Source organism: Taudactylus pleione, unplaced genomic scaffold (genome assembly GCF_031769625.1).
Source record: "Taudactylus pleione unplaced genomic scaffold, aTauple2 ptg000265l, whole genome shotgun sequence".
Classification (NCBI taxonomy): Eukaryota; Metazoa; Chordata; class Amphibia; order Anura; family Myobatrachidae; genus Taudactylus; species Taudactylus pleione.
The window spans coordinates 11,274,243-11,291,242 of NW_028284667.1; the positions used below are offsets into that span (position 1 = coordinate 11,274,243).

At 44.1% G+C, this 17,000-nt stretch overlaps 1 protein-coding gene across 1 annotated transcript in view; it reads left to right on the forward strand.

Annotated features, from left to right (window-relative positions):
* Positions 1-17,000, forward strand: part of LOC148514013 (cilia- and flagella-associated protein 47-like) — a gene marked incomplete at its 3' end in the record, with an annotated part of 651,210 nt that overhangs the window by 22,581 nt on the left and 611,629 nt on the right. Inside the window, exon 3 of the mRNA XM_088481183.1 lies at positions 9,977-10,092. Coding sequence (XP_088337309.1) covers positions 9,977-10,092 — 116 coding nt within the window. The remainder of the gene's footprint in view (positions 1-9,976; positions 10,093-17,000) is intronic.

A 17,000-nucleotide genomic window follows, 5' to 3' on the forward strand; every position in this document is an offset into this window, starting at 1 on the left:
CTGATAAGGTGCCATTGACACTCACTCTTGCTGATGGAGACTCATATAGGGCTAAAATCCTCTGTATAGCGAGAGGACCCAATCCCACGTGATCGAGAACAGACCTCATAAATAGCCAACTAATCCTGTCAAACGCTCTTTCAGCGTCAGTTGATAGAAGAATGGTAGGCACATTTGTCTGCGACACTAACTGAATCAGGTTAAGAATTTTAGTTGTATTATCACGAGCTTCTTTGCCCCTGACAAACCCTACTTGATCGTTGTGAACCAACTGTGGGAGAAGTGGATGTAATCTAATGGCTATGAGTTTGGCGTATAGTTTAAGGTCAACATTAAGGAGTGAAATGGGTCTGTAGCTCGGACACAGGAAGGGATCCTTGCCTGATTTAGGGATTACCGAAAAATATGCTTCTAGAGATTGTCTACAAAACAGAGTCTGCGGAAATTGTGTTAAAGGCATTTAAAAGCATAGGGGCCAGTTTATCTTTAAAAGTTTTATAATAGGCGATGGTTAGACCATCTGGGCCTGGGCTTTTACCTGAAGGGGAAGAAGATGAGACAGAATCGAGTTCTTTCATTGTGAAGGGAAGCTCCAGAGTGTCTCTATCTGAAGGAGACAAGGTGGGAAACGTGGCTGTGGAGAGGTAGTCTAATATGTCTTGGGAAGAAGCAGGTGGTGAAGATGTAGAAGAGGAACCCGCCAGGTTATAGAGAGTCAAATAATATTGTCGAAAACAGGAAGCAATTTTAGATGTCAGTGAGTGAAATGTGCCTGAACTATCTTTAATAGTTGAGATAAATCCAGACGCTCGCTGAGTCCTCAAAGCCCACGCTAGAGGCTTCCCTGGCTTATTACTCCACTGATAAAACCGGCTTTTACATTTCCATAAAGATAACTTTATGTTGTCAGAAAGTATCCTATTAAGTTCCGCACGAGCCTCTGACAACTTCAAATAAATATCGCCAGATAGAGATGATTTATGTGAAGCCTCAAGTAGATTGATACACTGGAGTAGGGACGAGATCCGTGCAGATTTCTGTTTCTTAATGTAAGAACCGAGTTGAATATATTTGCCTCTAATTACATATTTATGAGCTTCCCAGATAGTAACCTGTGAAACTTCGGGAGTAACATTAAAAGCCAGATAATCTGAGAGAGCCATGTCAACCTCTGTCTTACAATAGGCATCTTGTAAAAGAGATTCGTTAAGCCGCCAAGACCATTGTCCGAGAGAAAGATCAGGCAGTGTCAATGTCAAAGAAACGGGCATGATCCGACCACGTGATGGGACCAATATTGGCATCAGTGAGCATGTGGAGATGTCTGACTCAAAAATAAATAATCCAAACGAGAGTATTTCTTGTGGGGGTTGGAATAGAATGAATAGTCACGACCTGTGGGATGCAAAATTCTCCAGGAGTCGGCCAGCTGGTGATCATGGAAACTCTTTTTAACCTGTCTATATTTAGCTTGTGAGAACTGAGGGGAGTTAGAAGAAACATCGAGTATAGGGTCTAAGGTCCAGTTAAGGTCTCCTCCTAAAATTATAATACCCTTTAACCGAGAATTGAGCTGGTCCAAAACAGATTTCAGAAAGTTATGTTGTGCCTTGTGCCTGATTAGGGGCATATACATTGATAAATGTAAAGTCCTGGTGGAAAAGTTGATAAGTAATTAGAAGTACTCTGCCTGGAATCAGCTTATAAATTTTAACATCGGAGATGGGTAATCGTATTGAAAAAAGAATCGCAACTCCCTTAGATTTCCCTTCAGGACTATTACTAAAGAACACAGTAGGATAATGACGGTCAGGAAGGGTAGGGGAGCGAACACCAAATTTAAAATGGGTTTCCTGAATCATAGCCATGTCGACTTTATCTGCCCATAAAGAGCGCAAAAGCTTGGATCTTTTTTCAGGGATGTTTAGGCCTCAAGCATTAATGGAGGAAACAATAAGCTTAGCAGCTGTAGTCATCAGAGGAGATTTGTAGGGAAGTATGGTAGTGGTCCCTGGGATAAAGAAAGGGAAAGGAAAAGAAAAGGCAGACGAAAAAGAGAAAAAGAAAAACAAAAGAAAAAAAGAGAAAAAACAAAAAAGCATTAAAATACAATGTTATACAACATCAAAAACATTAGAATTCCTGCGTCTGAGACAGTGGAAAATTTATAACAAACCAATATCTCAGTAAATGGTAACATGGATAGCGGGTTGGGGGTCATAGGGGGTCATAGTCAAATGCAGTCCTAATATAAAACAAAAATAAATTCAACAGTGACATCTTAGCAATAGAAAAGACAGATGCGGATACTAAATATCTATAAACTAGAAAATGTTAGTAAGATTGGAATTATAACATGAAAACATGTAGCTGCAGTGAGGGTAATCAATCGTCCCCGAAATGTAGAACAAAAAACAAATAGTTGAGACCTACAAGACCATATTGGCATAGCCAGTGTAATTATAATAGATCAAAAATGTAGATATTACATCATAAATTATTTGCTAGGTTATGAATATAATAATAAACCTGAACATAATGGAAAACATTAAGCTTCTAACAAAAATACACTATCAAGAAAAAACCTCAAATGTCCTCCAATTCAGGTGGATGAGGATGATTTTTCAATCACCTTCTGGAGTGCTGAACCGAATGCCAAGAAGAGTGGTTCTCTGAGCGAGGAGGTAAGACCAGTTGGGCCAAAGGATCTTTCCATTCAGGCGTTTCAACAGGTGGTAGGCCCAGCATAGAGCAGAATGCTGGAAGATCTGAGGGAGTATGGAGTAGATGTGTTTTACCGGAGAAAGTAACCTGAAGGTGAAACGGAAAGCCCCATCGGTATTTCAACTGCCACTTGCGGAGTTCGTCTGTTAGCGGTTTTAAGGCTCTGTGAAGCTGAAGTGTATGCCAAGATAAGTCTTGATATATGTGAATAGTATCTCCATTGAAGTCGACACCTTCCAATTGCCTGACTTTACGCATAATCTCATCTTTTTGAGAAAAGTAGTGCAAGCGACAAATTACATCCCTTGGCTTATCAGATGTAAGGCCCGATGAGCTCTGTCGAAAACAATTTTATCATGCGGGTATTTGCCGAGGATTTCATTGAAAATCTTAGTCAGGGCGTCGATGAGGTTAGGGGTTTGGACATCTTCGGGGAGGCCCTTAATACGGATATTATTGCTTCTCCCTCTGTTATGTAGATCATCCACCCTGGATTTTAGAGAATGCAGTTCAGCTGACTGTGATGAGATGATATATGTCAACTTAGATAGGGTTGTGTCCGTAGATTCTTGAGTCTCTTCCAATGATGTGAGGCAATCTGAAAGTAATGACAAGCCCCGCTTGACAGATGCCATTTCCTGCCTAATGGTAGTTTATAGGTCCTGTTTGGTAGGCAATGTCTTGATGTATGTCAAGATTTTTTTTATCCCGCTGCCCAGTTTGGCAGAGGATTGAAGGGCGGAATCCTCAACTGAGGAAGGCTTGGCGGGTTAGAAGAATTTGAAAGTGAATCTGATGGATTGAGTGCAGGAACTTCTTTGGAGGGGGTTGGGAGAAGGAAGGGTCTCAGGTCCGATTGAAACGATTAATTTCGGGGTAGAGGGTCCTCCCTCTTTTGAGCAGATTTTTTATCTTTGCCCATATTCAGAGATAATAAGATAATGTGAAGGCGAAGTGGGCATGCGGAATGTAATACTTAAAGAGGGACTGCAAATGAGCACAGACCCCCCGAGACTGTTGGCTAGGTATTCATGGTGGAAACCAATATCACATTTTCAATTAAGCTAGTATCAGAGTCTCGAGTAGTCCGTATATTAATATAGTAGTATATGAGGTATATATAGCCAAAAAAAAAACCCCTCAATATTTGAAACTGAAATAATTGGTATTAGTAAAAGAGGATTTGTAATATGTATAAATTGTGGTTATAACTGTGTACCACAAGGTGGCGCCAAATCTTCAGTCAAGGAGAAGTAGAAGTGGGAGACTTGCAGAGTAGCTGGCTGGGAGATTAGTAATTGAGAACACCAGGGCAAGGGAGTATTAACACTCACCAGTAGTGTCAGGGAATCAGCAGGACCTCAGGTGCGTCCAATCCGGATCTCTTCCAGCAGCAATCAGACCCCGCACATCAGCAGTCCCAAGGGCTCCAGTCATGCCCAGTCCACCCCACGACTGGGTGCAGGACACAGCGGCAACACTGGTCATGCTGCAAATAATCTGCCCAGAGCTGGAGGTGCCAGCAGCAGCCCCAGCCGAGCAGCCGGGCAGAAGCAGCAGGGAGCCGGAAGCCACGTCCAAAGGTGGATGGAGTGATGCGGGAGAGCCGGTAGCCGCAGCCCCAGCCGAGCGGCAGCAGCAGGGAGCCAGCAGCCGCTTCTGAGGGTGAGCGGCGTGATATGGGAGAGCTGGGAGCAATGGCTTCAGCCAAACAGCCGGGCGGCAGCAGCAAGGAGCCAGAAGCCGCGACTGAGGGCGTGATGTGGGAGACCCGGGAACAGCGGCCTCAATCAAGCAGCCGGGTGGCGGCGACAGGGACCCGGCAGCCGCGTCTGAGGGTGAGCGGCGTGGTGCGGGAGATCCGGGAGCAGCGGCCCCAATCAAGCAGCCGGGCGGCAGCAGCAGGGAGCCGGAAGCCGCGTCTGAGGGCAGACGGAGGTCGCGGCCAGGCACACCAGTCCGGGGTCACTCCTCTGCACCCAAGGTAAGTACAGGCAGCACTGGGGTCTGCGGGAGCTCCAAGGAAACTCCGGGGGTACCCGATGCAGGCTAGATGGCGACCAGTTAGCCGGATCTTCTCTTCGGCTTAGGTGGGAAATTTAGTCCAAGGCTGTGAAGGGACAGTCAGGTCCAGTCTGCAAAACACATAAGGAATTTCCCGACTCTGCTAAGCCTCGTCCCTCTAGCTTCAGATGAGCTTCTAGAGCTGGTGGATAACCCCTCGAGTCCAGGGGGATGTCACCAGTGGGTCAGTTTGACTCTTTAACTCAGGAGCCGATGTGACACACGTCTGTTCCCTAGACCAGCCAAGCCACGCCCCGAGTAATTCCAATGTTAATAAGCTCACCCGTAGGTCCGTGTTGGATACCAAGGTCTCCACACACCTCGTCAGGTGAGACCGACGTCTCAGGCAGTAGAGGATTTTGCAGTCTTCCTTCTCCTTAGGAGAAGGAAGACTGCAAAATCCTCTACTGCCTGTTTGCCATTACAAGGATAAGGAAGTCTGCATTACTCGCTTACATCTGCATATGTTATTCATTTGCCGCATGCAGTAGCAGTGGATACAGCACTCAGCCTGTAGAAATCCGCCCGGTCCCCTGCCTCCCTGCAATACGCATCAGAAAGACGGAAGCCCCGGCTGTGACGTGCCTAACGGATACCACCCCTTGCCCGCTAGAGACGTCGGTCTCACCTGACGAGGTGTGTGGAGACCTTGGTATCCAGCACGGACCTACGGGTGAGCTTATCAACATTGGAATCACTCATTAGCCCTATACCACATATGCTGCTTTTCATAAACAATGCTCATCCACTCTAACTTTCGATTGGCATAACAGCCTGGGATTTTTTGTGAATACCATTTCTGCTTCATAATAGAGACACTGTTGCATTTACTCAGGCATCACAGCCTGCAACCTTGTATATTTTTCTCTGCTACATATTGGAACTCTTTCACAATATTCCCCACAATAGAGGATTGTCTGAACCATCTAGCATTGGATTATTGACCCCCCCCCCTTTTTTATCAGCCACTTTTTCCCTCACAGGACACATCATTATACTTGTTTGTTTTGTAATTTTCTGTCAAGAATTTGTCATGCTCATTATATGCTAATATTGTCATGTTTTTATTATGCTTGGACCCATGCATTTATGTGATTATTATATGTCCATATTAAATATTTTATTTTAATGATTAACCATATATGTTGATTGATTTAGCGCAGTTCCTTATATTTATTTATGGTTATTATTTTCTTGGGAAAGACCACAGAGTTTCTTTTGGAACAGCAGCTTTTTCAGTCTCATTATTTAGTCCCGTTACACCTTTTGACAATTAGCGCTGAATCGCAAAATGTCACCTTACACGGATATCTTGGAACGGAAATAAAAAAATAAAAAACGTGTACAGCTCAGCAATTGCGGGCAGAGCGGGCCAACCTCAAAAGTAGGCATAACCACAAGGCCAGAGGGGCTGGCGGGTCTCCATTTGTACCAAACCATGTAAGCTGGCTGCAGATGAGCCCCTGTTTGATTTTCACTGTGCAAATGCCCACTCCCTCCCCTGTCCACAGTGCTTTTGAATTTAATTGGAGGGTGGTTGCATGCTGGGCAGAGTAACGGCTAGAAGAGCTTTCCAGAGCGGCAAGAGTGATGAGGAGACTGGTGAGGGTCAAGCACTGCAGCCAAGTGGATGTGTAGTGGGAGGTCCTGCATTGCACAGGCTAAACAGAAACAATGCCTCAAATGCACCACTCGTGATCTGATTTTGTTTTGTCACAGAACAGAAATTTATACAGTAATATATTAATAAAAAGCTAAAGCTGCTGAATGAAATGAGTGTTGTTTGTGCCTCAAGGGGAGGATCAGATTTTCTACATATACAGCTGTTATCTTGCTAGAAAAATAAATATCTCATATCTTCATATACTTAAGATAAACTCCCCTGTTGTGCTTGGACTTACAGTAGTTGTAATTGCTCTCCCCACAGCCATCTCAGTGTTTTTGTGCTACAAATGAGAAACTACTGACTTTCTTTGATTATTAAATAACTGCAGTATGTATTTGTTTGCCACATTTTGTCACTCTGGACTTTTTTTCTCTGGGATTTATTGGTGCCAGTAAACACTTATAGGCTTTTCTAAAGGAATGGGTATGGGATGCCTGCGCTCGGGATTCCTTCGGTCAAAATCCAGACGCTGGCATCCCGACATGGTTAGGATATCCTTACACTCCCCCTGTCCCTACCCTAACCCTCCCCGGTGCCTGAACCTAACCTCCTCCCCTAGTGCCTAAACCTAACCTCACCCTCCCCGCACCCTAAACTTAACCCTCCCCGCATGTGCCTAACCCTAACCCTCCCCATAGTGCCTAGCCCCCCACCCCCACTCCTTACCTCTGGGATGCTGGCACTGGGATTCTGATAGGTGTCAGGATTCTGGTGCCGGTATTCTAAACACTGGCATCCCCTGCGCCAGGATACTGAACGTATCCCCTTTTAAGCATAGATGTAGGAGAACTGGTGTCACTCAGAGGCTTCCACTGCCCTGACTCTTCAGAGTTTCCTCCATTAGGGTGAGCCAAGGATTGTGAAATACTAGATGAGACTTCAGCAGATCCATGGTTAGAGAGATAGCCCTACCTTTGTGCTGAAGTGGAGTCTTGAACTTTTCATTGCACTCTGTGACTGAGAGCACTTATAATACATTGTACATATTGTCTTGGGCTGTTGGCCATGATCAAATGAAGTTTTCTCCTTGGATTGACTGGCAAACCTACTGAGCATAGGCAGTGTATCTTGGAGGGCAGGCAGCAAAGGCTTGAGGTACAATGTTTCCCCTAGTGCTGCTCCATTTTGTCTGAAAATCACTGGGGAAGTAGTGAACCTCACAAGATAAGTAAGGCACTTTGTACTGAAGTTTTTTTTTTTTTTGTATTTTACATATTTTTATCTTTTAAAAAAAGCCGATGCTACATTCTATTTATGTTTAAATTTTTTAATTGTGTTTTTTTTTTTAATGGATTTTACAGAGTGCAGTTGACCAATATATTTTGTACTGTTAGACATCTATTCTGTCCGGCCCGTGTGGTACTGGTGTTCACTAGTGGGGGGTGCTGCCCGGAATCAGCTTCTTCTGTGCTGGACTAACGTGTGAATAAATAAACCCAGCACTTCTTCATTGACTTCAATGTGAATGGCCGCGAGTGACCCATTTGTTTAAACCATAGGGATCAAAGTACTGTACCTTTTTTTTTTTAACCCTAGTTATCTACAATGACCGTTATTTTCCATAAACACCATGTTATGAGGGGTTTAAAATTGCTACAGATCACCAGTAAAAGTCACTGGTAATGTGCAGCTATTTCAAAACTGCCTACAAAGAAAACCACCTAGCATTTGATGAATTTAACCCAAAGAGTATTCATAGACCTGCCAGAAGTCTTTTTTCCCCTTGAGAAAGGTAGCATAATGTCCCTGGTGGGACTTACAAATCTCATCTGATAACATACACTTCAAAAGAGCTATGCTGTAGCTATAATAACATGTTCATATTTAATTCCTTGCTACAAAATGAACAATTAATGTTTATTTGTTTGCTTGTATAGATGTGTATTTGATCCCTGAGTAAGATTTCCATGAGATTTGCATAGCTGGCAACTAATGTAGAAATGTCCACATCAGGGCAACCAGATATTGGAAAAGCCAGTTTATAATGCATTTATACAGATGTGCCCACATACACCTATCCACCTATCCTATCCACTCCAAATAGCCCCGTATATCATGGCACAGACTCTGCTACTTAGATGCACCAAGACACTAATTCTATGTACATAGGGCCTGATTCAGCAAGGAACACTGGGCCTGATTCAGACCCACTCGCAAGCGGGTCAATGGCCGGGCAGTGCGCTTGCGCGAGCCCTGGTGCAAGTGAGAAATTCACTCACTCCGGGGCTTGCTACAAACGGGGCAGCTGTCGATGTTGATCGACAGCTCGCCCTGTTTTGTAGGCGGGTCGGGGGGGTGGCTTGCCAAACAGTTTGGGGGCGGCCCTACTGACATCACGAGCGTTGTCAGTAGTGAGCTTCCGGCTCTATTAGAGCCGGAAGCTCACTGGGGCTTGCGGCAGAGGTGGTCACCCACAGCTTAGCGAGCGGCCAGAAGGCCAGGCAAAAAACCCCAAAACCCTTCAAACCTGCGAGCTGCCTCCGGCAGCGAGCGTGTCTGAATCAGGGCCACTATTCTGATAATACGCATGCAGTTGCTAATATCAGCGATGATATGTAAATGGTTGCATTCACATTGCGATCGCAGCCTAAACTAAAGACGCCCACTTCCCCTTACTCACATCTGTATACCTTGACAACATAGCTAAACAATTGGTAACATCGGACCCATGCGCACATTTAAGGCAAGTCAGACCTCACTCAGGAATTGTTAACTTCAGTGTACGCTTTGAGGCCTCAGGCTGCGTATGGTATCGCAGTGGCTAATTTATGCACGGTCATGCAACGGAGTTGAAACGCACTTGCACACCTGCGTATGCCCGACCACCCCCCCGTCACCACCCACAAACGGCACTTCCTGTAAATCACTCTGCCATGGGTCTGCGTAGCCTCTGTGATCGCAGTCCCGACCACAGCGCCTGGTTCGCGCACTGCGATGCATGCGCAGAGTGAAATAATCGTCCGATTGCATGCGTTTAAGCAACTGCATGCCTTGCTGAATCAGGCCCCTAGTACACTATTTGCAAACTGAGATGCAAAATTGTGGAAAAAGTAGCAAAATCTGTGACTTTATACTAATTTCTCTGCGACCAAAAACCTAATCCTAAGTATCTAGTACACTATTTGCAAACTAAGACGCACAAGTAAGAAAAAAGTAGGCAACACTGGCATCACGCCAGACATCTCGCTCCATATGGCGCAATAATGATAGGTGTATGAGGACACATCTGTATATAAGTTGTAAAGTATATGGGATATATTTACTAAAGTGTGGGTTTTTAGAAGTGGAAATGTTGCCCATAGCAACCAATCAGATTGTACTTATCATTTATTTAACAGTTTCTAGAAGATAATAGCTAGAATCTCCACTCTTATAAACCCGTACTTTAGTAAATATACCCCTATAAGAGTACATTTCAAGACCACAATTACCAGGTGCACCTCAATAGCACTGACTACTATATAGAAATATTAGCTATTTGACTGATATAAGGTAATTAATTGCTTTGTCTTCTTATTGCAGGTTTACACCTTCTTGTTATTTACAAATTGATCCTGAAGTTGATTTTGGAAACATCATTTCAAACAACAAAGTGATATATAAGGAGATTAGCATTATGAACCATGGTTCCTCTCCAGGTAATATATCACGATGTATTGATTAAAAACACACTAGTGTAATAAGTCTGCTTGGTTCTTTGTACATTGCTAATCTATTAATATATCTACTATTTCACATTTAGACTTTAAAAAATAAGTATTATAAAATATTATGGGCGCCAGTGCATGCTGGAATGTGACGTATGGCGGTTTTAAAACTGCACAGAAAACCAAGCTGTAGTAAATTTACCCCGCTGTGTTTATGCAACAGCTTCTACACTGTACTGTGTGTCCATTCATTATAGCGTATCAGTCCTTTTGTGGCTAATCATTACTGTGGCAAGTAGAACAGAATATTCATCACTGGTTTGCAAAATATTCACCTTATTCCACATTTTGCATGTTTTGAGGAAGAATTTTAAAAATACGATAAGTACTACAAAGGCCATACAGAATGAGATTCATGGAATAGTAACGTAAAAACGGGACTAGAAGATTGTATCGTGGGTTAACTGACTTGCTATGTCATGAAACTCCATGTGCATTAAAATTGATTTAAAAGCTGAACTTCGACCTAACTAACTTTATATAAATAAATGCTTTAATGTTCTAATTTAATGTTGTTAATAAAAAAATGTTTACTTGATCTATTTATAAAAATCACTTTTGAAAACAGATAAATTCAAGGTAAACACAGACAAACAGCTGCAACTGCGAAATGATGCTAATGCTGCAAGAACTGTCTTGTATAAATAAATGCCTCCTGCCGGCTTCTATGATCCGCTGCTGCATCCTAAGATGCTGCATCGGATCACTCGGCGTGACCATCCGCCATCTGAGTAAGCCTCAGGTTATTCAGGAAGGCTTTGAAATTCACGCTGCCAGGGCTAGTGAAGCTGAGTTGGAAGATGCAGTCACTGTCCTCTGCACGCACAGAAAACATGGCCGACGTGCTCCCATTTCCTGGGACACTGGCCATTGCCGTACCTTCCCCACACCCAATTGTCCACAGCATGTCATGGTGCAGCCTAGAGGGCACTGCAATCGTCGTCGCAGACACTGTTCGGCACATATGTAGTACAGATCTTGCTCATGCACCTATCGGCAACTATTGGAGTTGTACAGAAACCACTGGGTTTGTGTACAACTCTGAATCAGTGCCTATATTCACTATTACACACCCAGTTCGCCACCTTTAAAATTTAGTTGAAGAACTAACACTCATTAGGAAGTCCTCAGTCAAAACTACACTTGCAACATCATTTATTCACAGTTACTGTCCCAATGATTTATCTGCCTTAAATGTAGCATTATGAAAAAGCAAGCCTATTTGACACTTAAAATAATTTCGAAACCCAAATACAAAATGTTATTAACTACAGTTTATGACAAAGGAAGTCAAAACTAAAACAAAAAGGATAACAAACTGATATACAGAAATACAAGTGCAAAATAGTTACAATAAACGGGAATAAAATGAAGAACAGAAAACTGTTAATTGAGGGCCTGATTCAGACCCGGACGCTATTTGCAGACGCTCGTTGTTAAAAAGGGGCCAGATATTTAAATTGAGCACTCGCTCTTTGCGGTGTGTTGATGCCTCTATGTCTGAGCGAACGTCCGAAAAATGCGCTCGCTATTTTGTAAAGACGCCCCTTTGCCGTTCGCATCACACGTCATCTCCGTTATTTATTAGATTAATCGGGAACATCGAAAGGCATCTGAACTGCTCGCAGTGCTTGTGGTAGGATTTATTTCCCGCTATCACTGCGAGCAGTTCAGGATAAAAGACATCCAAGTGATGTGGTCGATGACGCTCCTTTACTAATTATGCACTCCCATTAAACGCCCTTTTGACCGTTTGGCACGCCTGCGTTCAGATCTCCACTCCCCCGTTTTCAAGCACCTTCCCGTTACCACCCACAAATGGTACATTCTGTCAATCAAATTAGCAGCCCGTTGTTGTTTTATGAGCGCTCGATTTCCAAACGCAATGACTGGTTTGCGCATGCGCATTGCGAACCATACGCATGCGCAGTTGTGCGAATATTGCTCAGAGCGAACGAGCAACCGCTTATGAGCGGCTCTGAATCAGGCCCTGAATCTGTTGCTTGGGGGTAAGGATAGAATGAGAACAGAAGAGTAATTCCAATGCAGTTTCTAATATCGCGTTAGCGCTTTTTAGTATCACTTGTTTTCCTCCTAACTATCTAATATCGCGTTAGCGCTTTTTAGTATCACTTGTTTTCCTCCTAACTGTACTTCCTTGTGACCCTCGTGAAAGAAAAATTGGTTATATGGGTATCGGCATTTGGCCCAACACACAACTAGTAATACATACTGACTTTCCCTCTCTCCTCTATATAGCAGAGTTATTAAAATAAGTTATTAAACCAACAAAACATGTTCATACCAGGTTTATCTCTTGGGAAGTTATAATGTTATCTCTAAAGCTGGGTTCACACTAGGCGATATATCGGGCATTCAATCAAATTGGCAATATATCGCAAGCAATTAGGCGGATGTGTACCCCCGATGTCTGTGAACGACATTGTTCACAGACATATCGCATCTGCTCTGCAGTACAGCAGATGGCCGATATATCTGCAGATTGGTTGAATATGGGATGCCAGCTCTCAGGACTCCGGATCACGCCAGTATCCCGACTGGACTAAAATACTGATACCTGCCGGAAAGTACCCTACCCCTACCCCTAAACCTCCCTGCCCACAGCCTAAACCTAACCCTCCCTCTCCACAGCCTAGCCCTAACCCTCACCCCTGTAGCTTAACCCTAACCCTCCCCCAGTGCTTAACCCCTAACCCTACCCCTAACTACAATATTTGCCATCGCTATGACGATGGTTGGGATGCTGGCGCCGGGATTCTGACTGGTGTTGGGATTCCAGTGCCGGCATGCTGAGCACCAGAATTCCAACCACCGGGATGCCAACTACATCCCCTGCAGATATATTGGCCGCCCGTACACTTGCTGCAGGGACTGACCGCTCAACTGGAAATTCAAATGTCCACCCTGTTGTGATAGGGAACGCACATCGAGCTGCCGATCGGTAAGTCTGTATTGCTTACCTGATTGGCCACTGTGTCCCCAGCTTAAGTCTACTTTGTTATGAGAATAGTAGAATAGTATTTATGTAGCTAGTTAATCTGACTAGAAATAAGTATAAAAGGCACTGTTTTTATGTATGTGATTCCTATATAATTATGTAGTGCCCTTGGAATTACCCCCCTCAGTTGGTCTGTCTTGTCACATGATTTTCTGATGAATTTGTCACAAACCATAGCTGACTGGTTCTCTGGTCATTTATACACAGGGACTTCACAGGTGCTCAAATCTTTGGGAGTACTGATAAACACATGTACTGTATATATTATTTTCCCAATAACTGAGTTGTCCATGACTATGACAATATCTTATAAGCACTGGATTTGACTGTACAGAATTGTATTATGATATATACAGTATAAACCATATTGGACGGAATTCAATTGTTTTCGCAACCCGCATCTCCCGTCTAAAAAGTGACAGGAGATCGCGGGCCACTATGCAATTGTTCCAGATTTTCGTGCTGATCGCGCCCAAAGTGGTCGGGTTTAGCCGCGTAAAGCAGCTAAACCCGACCAAAGTGCTGGGCGCGATCGCGGAAAGTGATGTTTGGGCGCCCAAACATGTCACTTTTCGCACATTTCAGCTCTCACCCCCCTGGGGCTGCGAGCTGAAATGTAGCGCTGTCAGCTGATCGTGCCCGACAGGAGCAAGAATTGAATAGCTCCGTCGGGCGCGATGGGGGCAGGAATCAATTGAATTCCGCCCATAGTTGTTTATGTTCCACTCAGACAAGACAGGTGACAGTTTGCTCAAACAGGTATGATATTGCGGAATTGTTTGAAGCCATAACACACTAAAAACTAAGCATTTATATCTAACCTTTCTAAATGTGTAAATAGATCTAGTCATTTGGATTAAGTATAATGTTTATTGTTTTGAGTCGTTCGGACCCTTCAAGTTTTCTGGTTGGTGTTGTTCTAGAAGACCAGTAGATGGCACCATTAAAGCTGAAATGAATGAGCACCGTTGTGTGCTGTTTCTAATGTCATCCACTCTTTCTGGGATCTGCAGAGCAGAAATAACAAGAAATCAGTGCACGCTAGTATTTGTTGGCTCCAACAAGTCTGTTTAATTAAACTGAAAGCAGTTATGAGATTTCGGTGACGCCAAGCACTGCTAGTTTGCACTCATCTACTTAGCTATCCACTTATGTCTTTTTCTGCAGTATGTAAAACATTTGCAAGAACATGTTTGTTCTTGTAAATATAGTATAGCCAAAAATACTTTTTTATTCTATTTACCAGAACTTATCCTGCAAATACAGTATGTAATCTGTCTGTCTGTCTATCTATCTATCTATGGGATGCGGCCCCCGTGGGGGGTTTATGCTTAGGCTGTGGGAGGAGGGAGGTTAGGACAAGGGGAGTTAGGGTCAGGCACCATCGGGGGAGGTTATAATGAGGCACCTCTCGAAGAGGGTTAGGTTTACAGTGGCAAACACAGGATTTTGAAAGGGGGGTTTCCAGATCCTTGGTTACCAAACCAATGAAAAAACATCTGCCCATATATATATATATATATATATCATACACATGATTTAGGACCACTACAATAAAATATGCCACTCAGCCTATGAGGGGGTGCACTGACACACACACATCACTAAAAAACATGAATGCAGTGGGCAAATAAACAAATACAGCCAGCATAATTTATTAAAGATACCCTCCCCCCAGTAGTGCCTCTTATACAGTGCCCCCAGTAGAGGTCCCCCTATGCAGTTCCCCTTATACAGTGTCCCCTTATACAGTTCCCCCAGTAGAGGTCCCCCTATGCAGTTCCTCTTATACAGTTCCCCCAGTAGTGCCTCTTAAACAGTTCCCCCAGTAGTGCCCCATATGCAGAGCCCCCTTTAGTGCCCCATATACAGTGCCCCCCATGTAGTGCCCCCAGTAGTGGTCTCCCTATGCAATGCCCCCATAAGTGCCCCTTAGTACAGTGCCCTCAGTAGTGCCCCTTATACAGTGCCCTCAGTAGTTCCCCTTATACAGTGCCCTCAGTAGTGGTCATCACTATGCAGTGCTCCCAGTAGTGTCCCTTATACAGTGCCCCCAGTAGTGGACCCCCCTATGCAGTGCCCCTTATACAGTGCCCATAGTAGTGGTCCTCCCAGTGCTGCCAGTAGTGCCTCTTATACAGTGCCCCCAGTAGTGGTCCGCCCTAGGCAGTGCCCCCAGTAGTGGTCCCCCCTAAGCAGTGCTCCCAGTAGTGCCACTTATACATTGCCCCCAGTAGTGGTCCCCCCTATGCAGTGCCCCCAGTAGTGGTCAGTCCTATGCCGTGCCCATTACATATATAAAACAAGTAAAGACACACACAATATACTTACCTGACTCCACACTCCTGCGCTCGCCACCATCAGTTCCTCTGTCCTCCCGCTCGGCAGTCGGCACTATGGGAGAGACGTCATGACAGCATGACGTCTCTCCCATCACCCACTGCGGGAGCCGGAAGGCTGAGCTCATGAGTGAGATCCAGTCTGACTCCCTCCATGGATGCAGCAGCCAACGAGAGTCTGTCTGACTCTCATTGGCTGCTAAAACAAACACACCGCTGCTGGGCAGTACGAGTGTACTACCCAGCGCCAGCGGTGGTGTATTTGTGACTGTGTAGTGTGGACAGTATTGCGGGTACTCAGAGCCCCCCTGCATGTGCATATGGTTTAGGGTGCGGGAAGGGAGGATTAGGGTTAGGCACCACCGGGGGGGGAATGTTAGAGTGAGGCAGCCCCCAGGTAGGTAAGGGTTAGGCACCCCATTGTAGGGTTAGGGTGGAGTGAGGGTTAGGGTACTTACCAGTAGTCGGGATTCTGAACAGCAGGCTTCCGGCGTCGGGATTCTAATCAGCGGCTTTTCAGCCGCCAGCATATAATACCCAACCCCTATCTATTAATCTATGCGTCTGTCTGTCTATGTGTTACAATGCTTTCCACATCTTTTGTTTTGTAACAGTATCAGCTGCAAATCAAATAACTCCCCGTTAAGTAGAAACATTCCCAGGTTATTGTTTATATTAAATAATAACCTACTTTGTCTACTAAATCCCATTCTTCTTGTCATTATTTCACAAGAGGTTATTTGACGCGACTTAAGCAAAAGTGTATGAAGACACATCTGTATGTGTGAGCGCCATTCTGTAAGGATATCAATGTACGTGAAGCTTGAAATTCCTCCCATCCTCGTGTTTTCTTCTAACAACAAACCCTAGTTACTGATGTAGTAACCAGTGGGGAATAGCTGCAGCCTTCCTTTAGATGCTATGACATGACAGCTATCATCCCAGTCAGATGACTAGAGGTAGCTCAGTAAACAGAAGAAATAGAGAAACACAAGTTTGTTAGCTAGAAACAGAATAAAATATTGATGATTTTCCCAAGGTGGCTACCTTCTATGTAATATGGGTTCTTACCTCAAAATATAAAACTCAGTGCGTCCTTTTGGAGAAAAGTGCTTTATAAACTATTATTATTGTCAGTCATTTAGCCATATGTCATGCCATCATTCTTGGAGTGTCTCAAGATTGCATCTAGCTTTTTAAATTATCATAAATAGTGTTTATTGAATATTATTTGAAATCTGGAGGAGAAGAAAAAGGGAAGCGGTCAAAGGAAGTGTGTTGGGGGGGAGGGGGCTTTACAAAGGGAAACCAGCAGTGTAATACAGGCAGTGAAAATATCAAGCAACATATGACCATATAATAAACCATAACAAAATAGAGTTCATCCAGATTAAAAAAAAAATGCACAAGTTAAGGAGAGTTACTTTCATTTGAACTGAACTGGAGTGGTTCTTATTGTTGAGGTTTATGCAAGAGAGAGG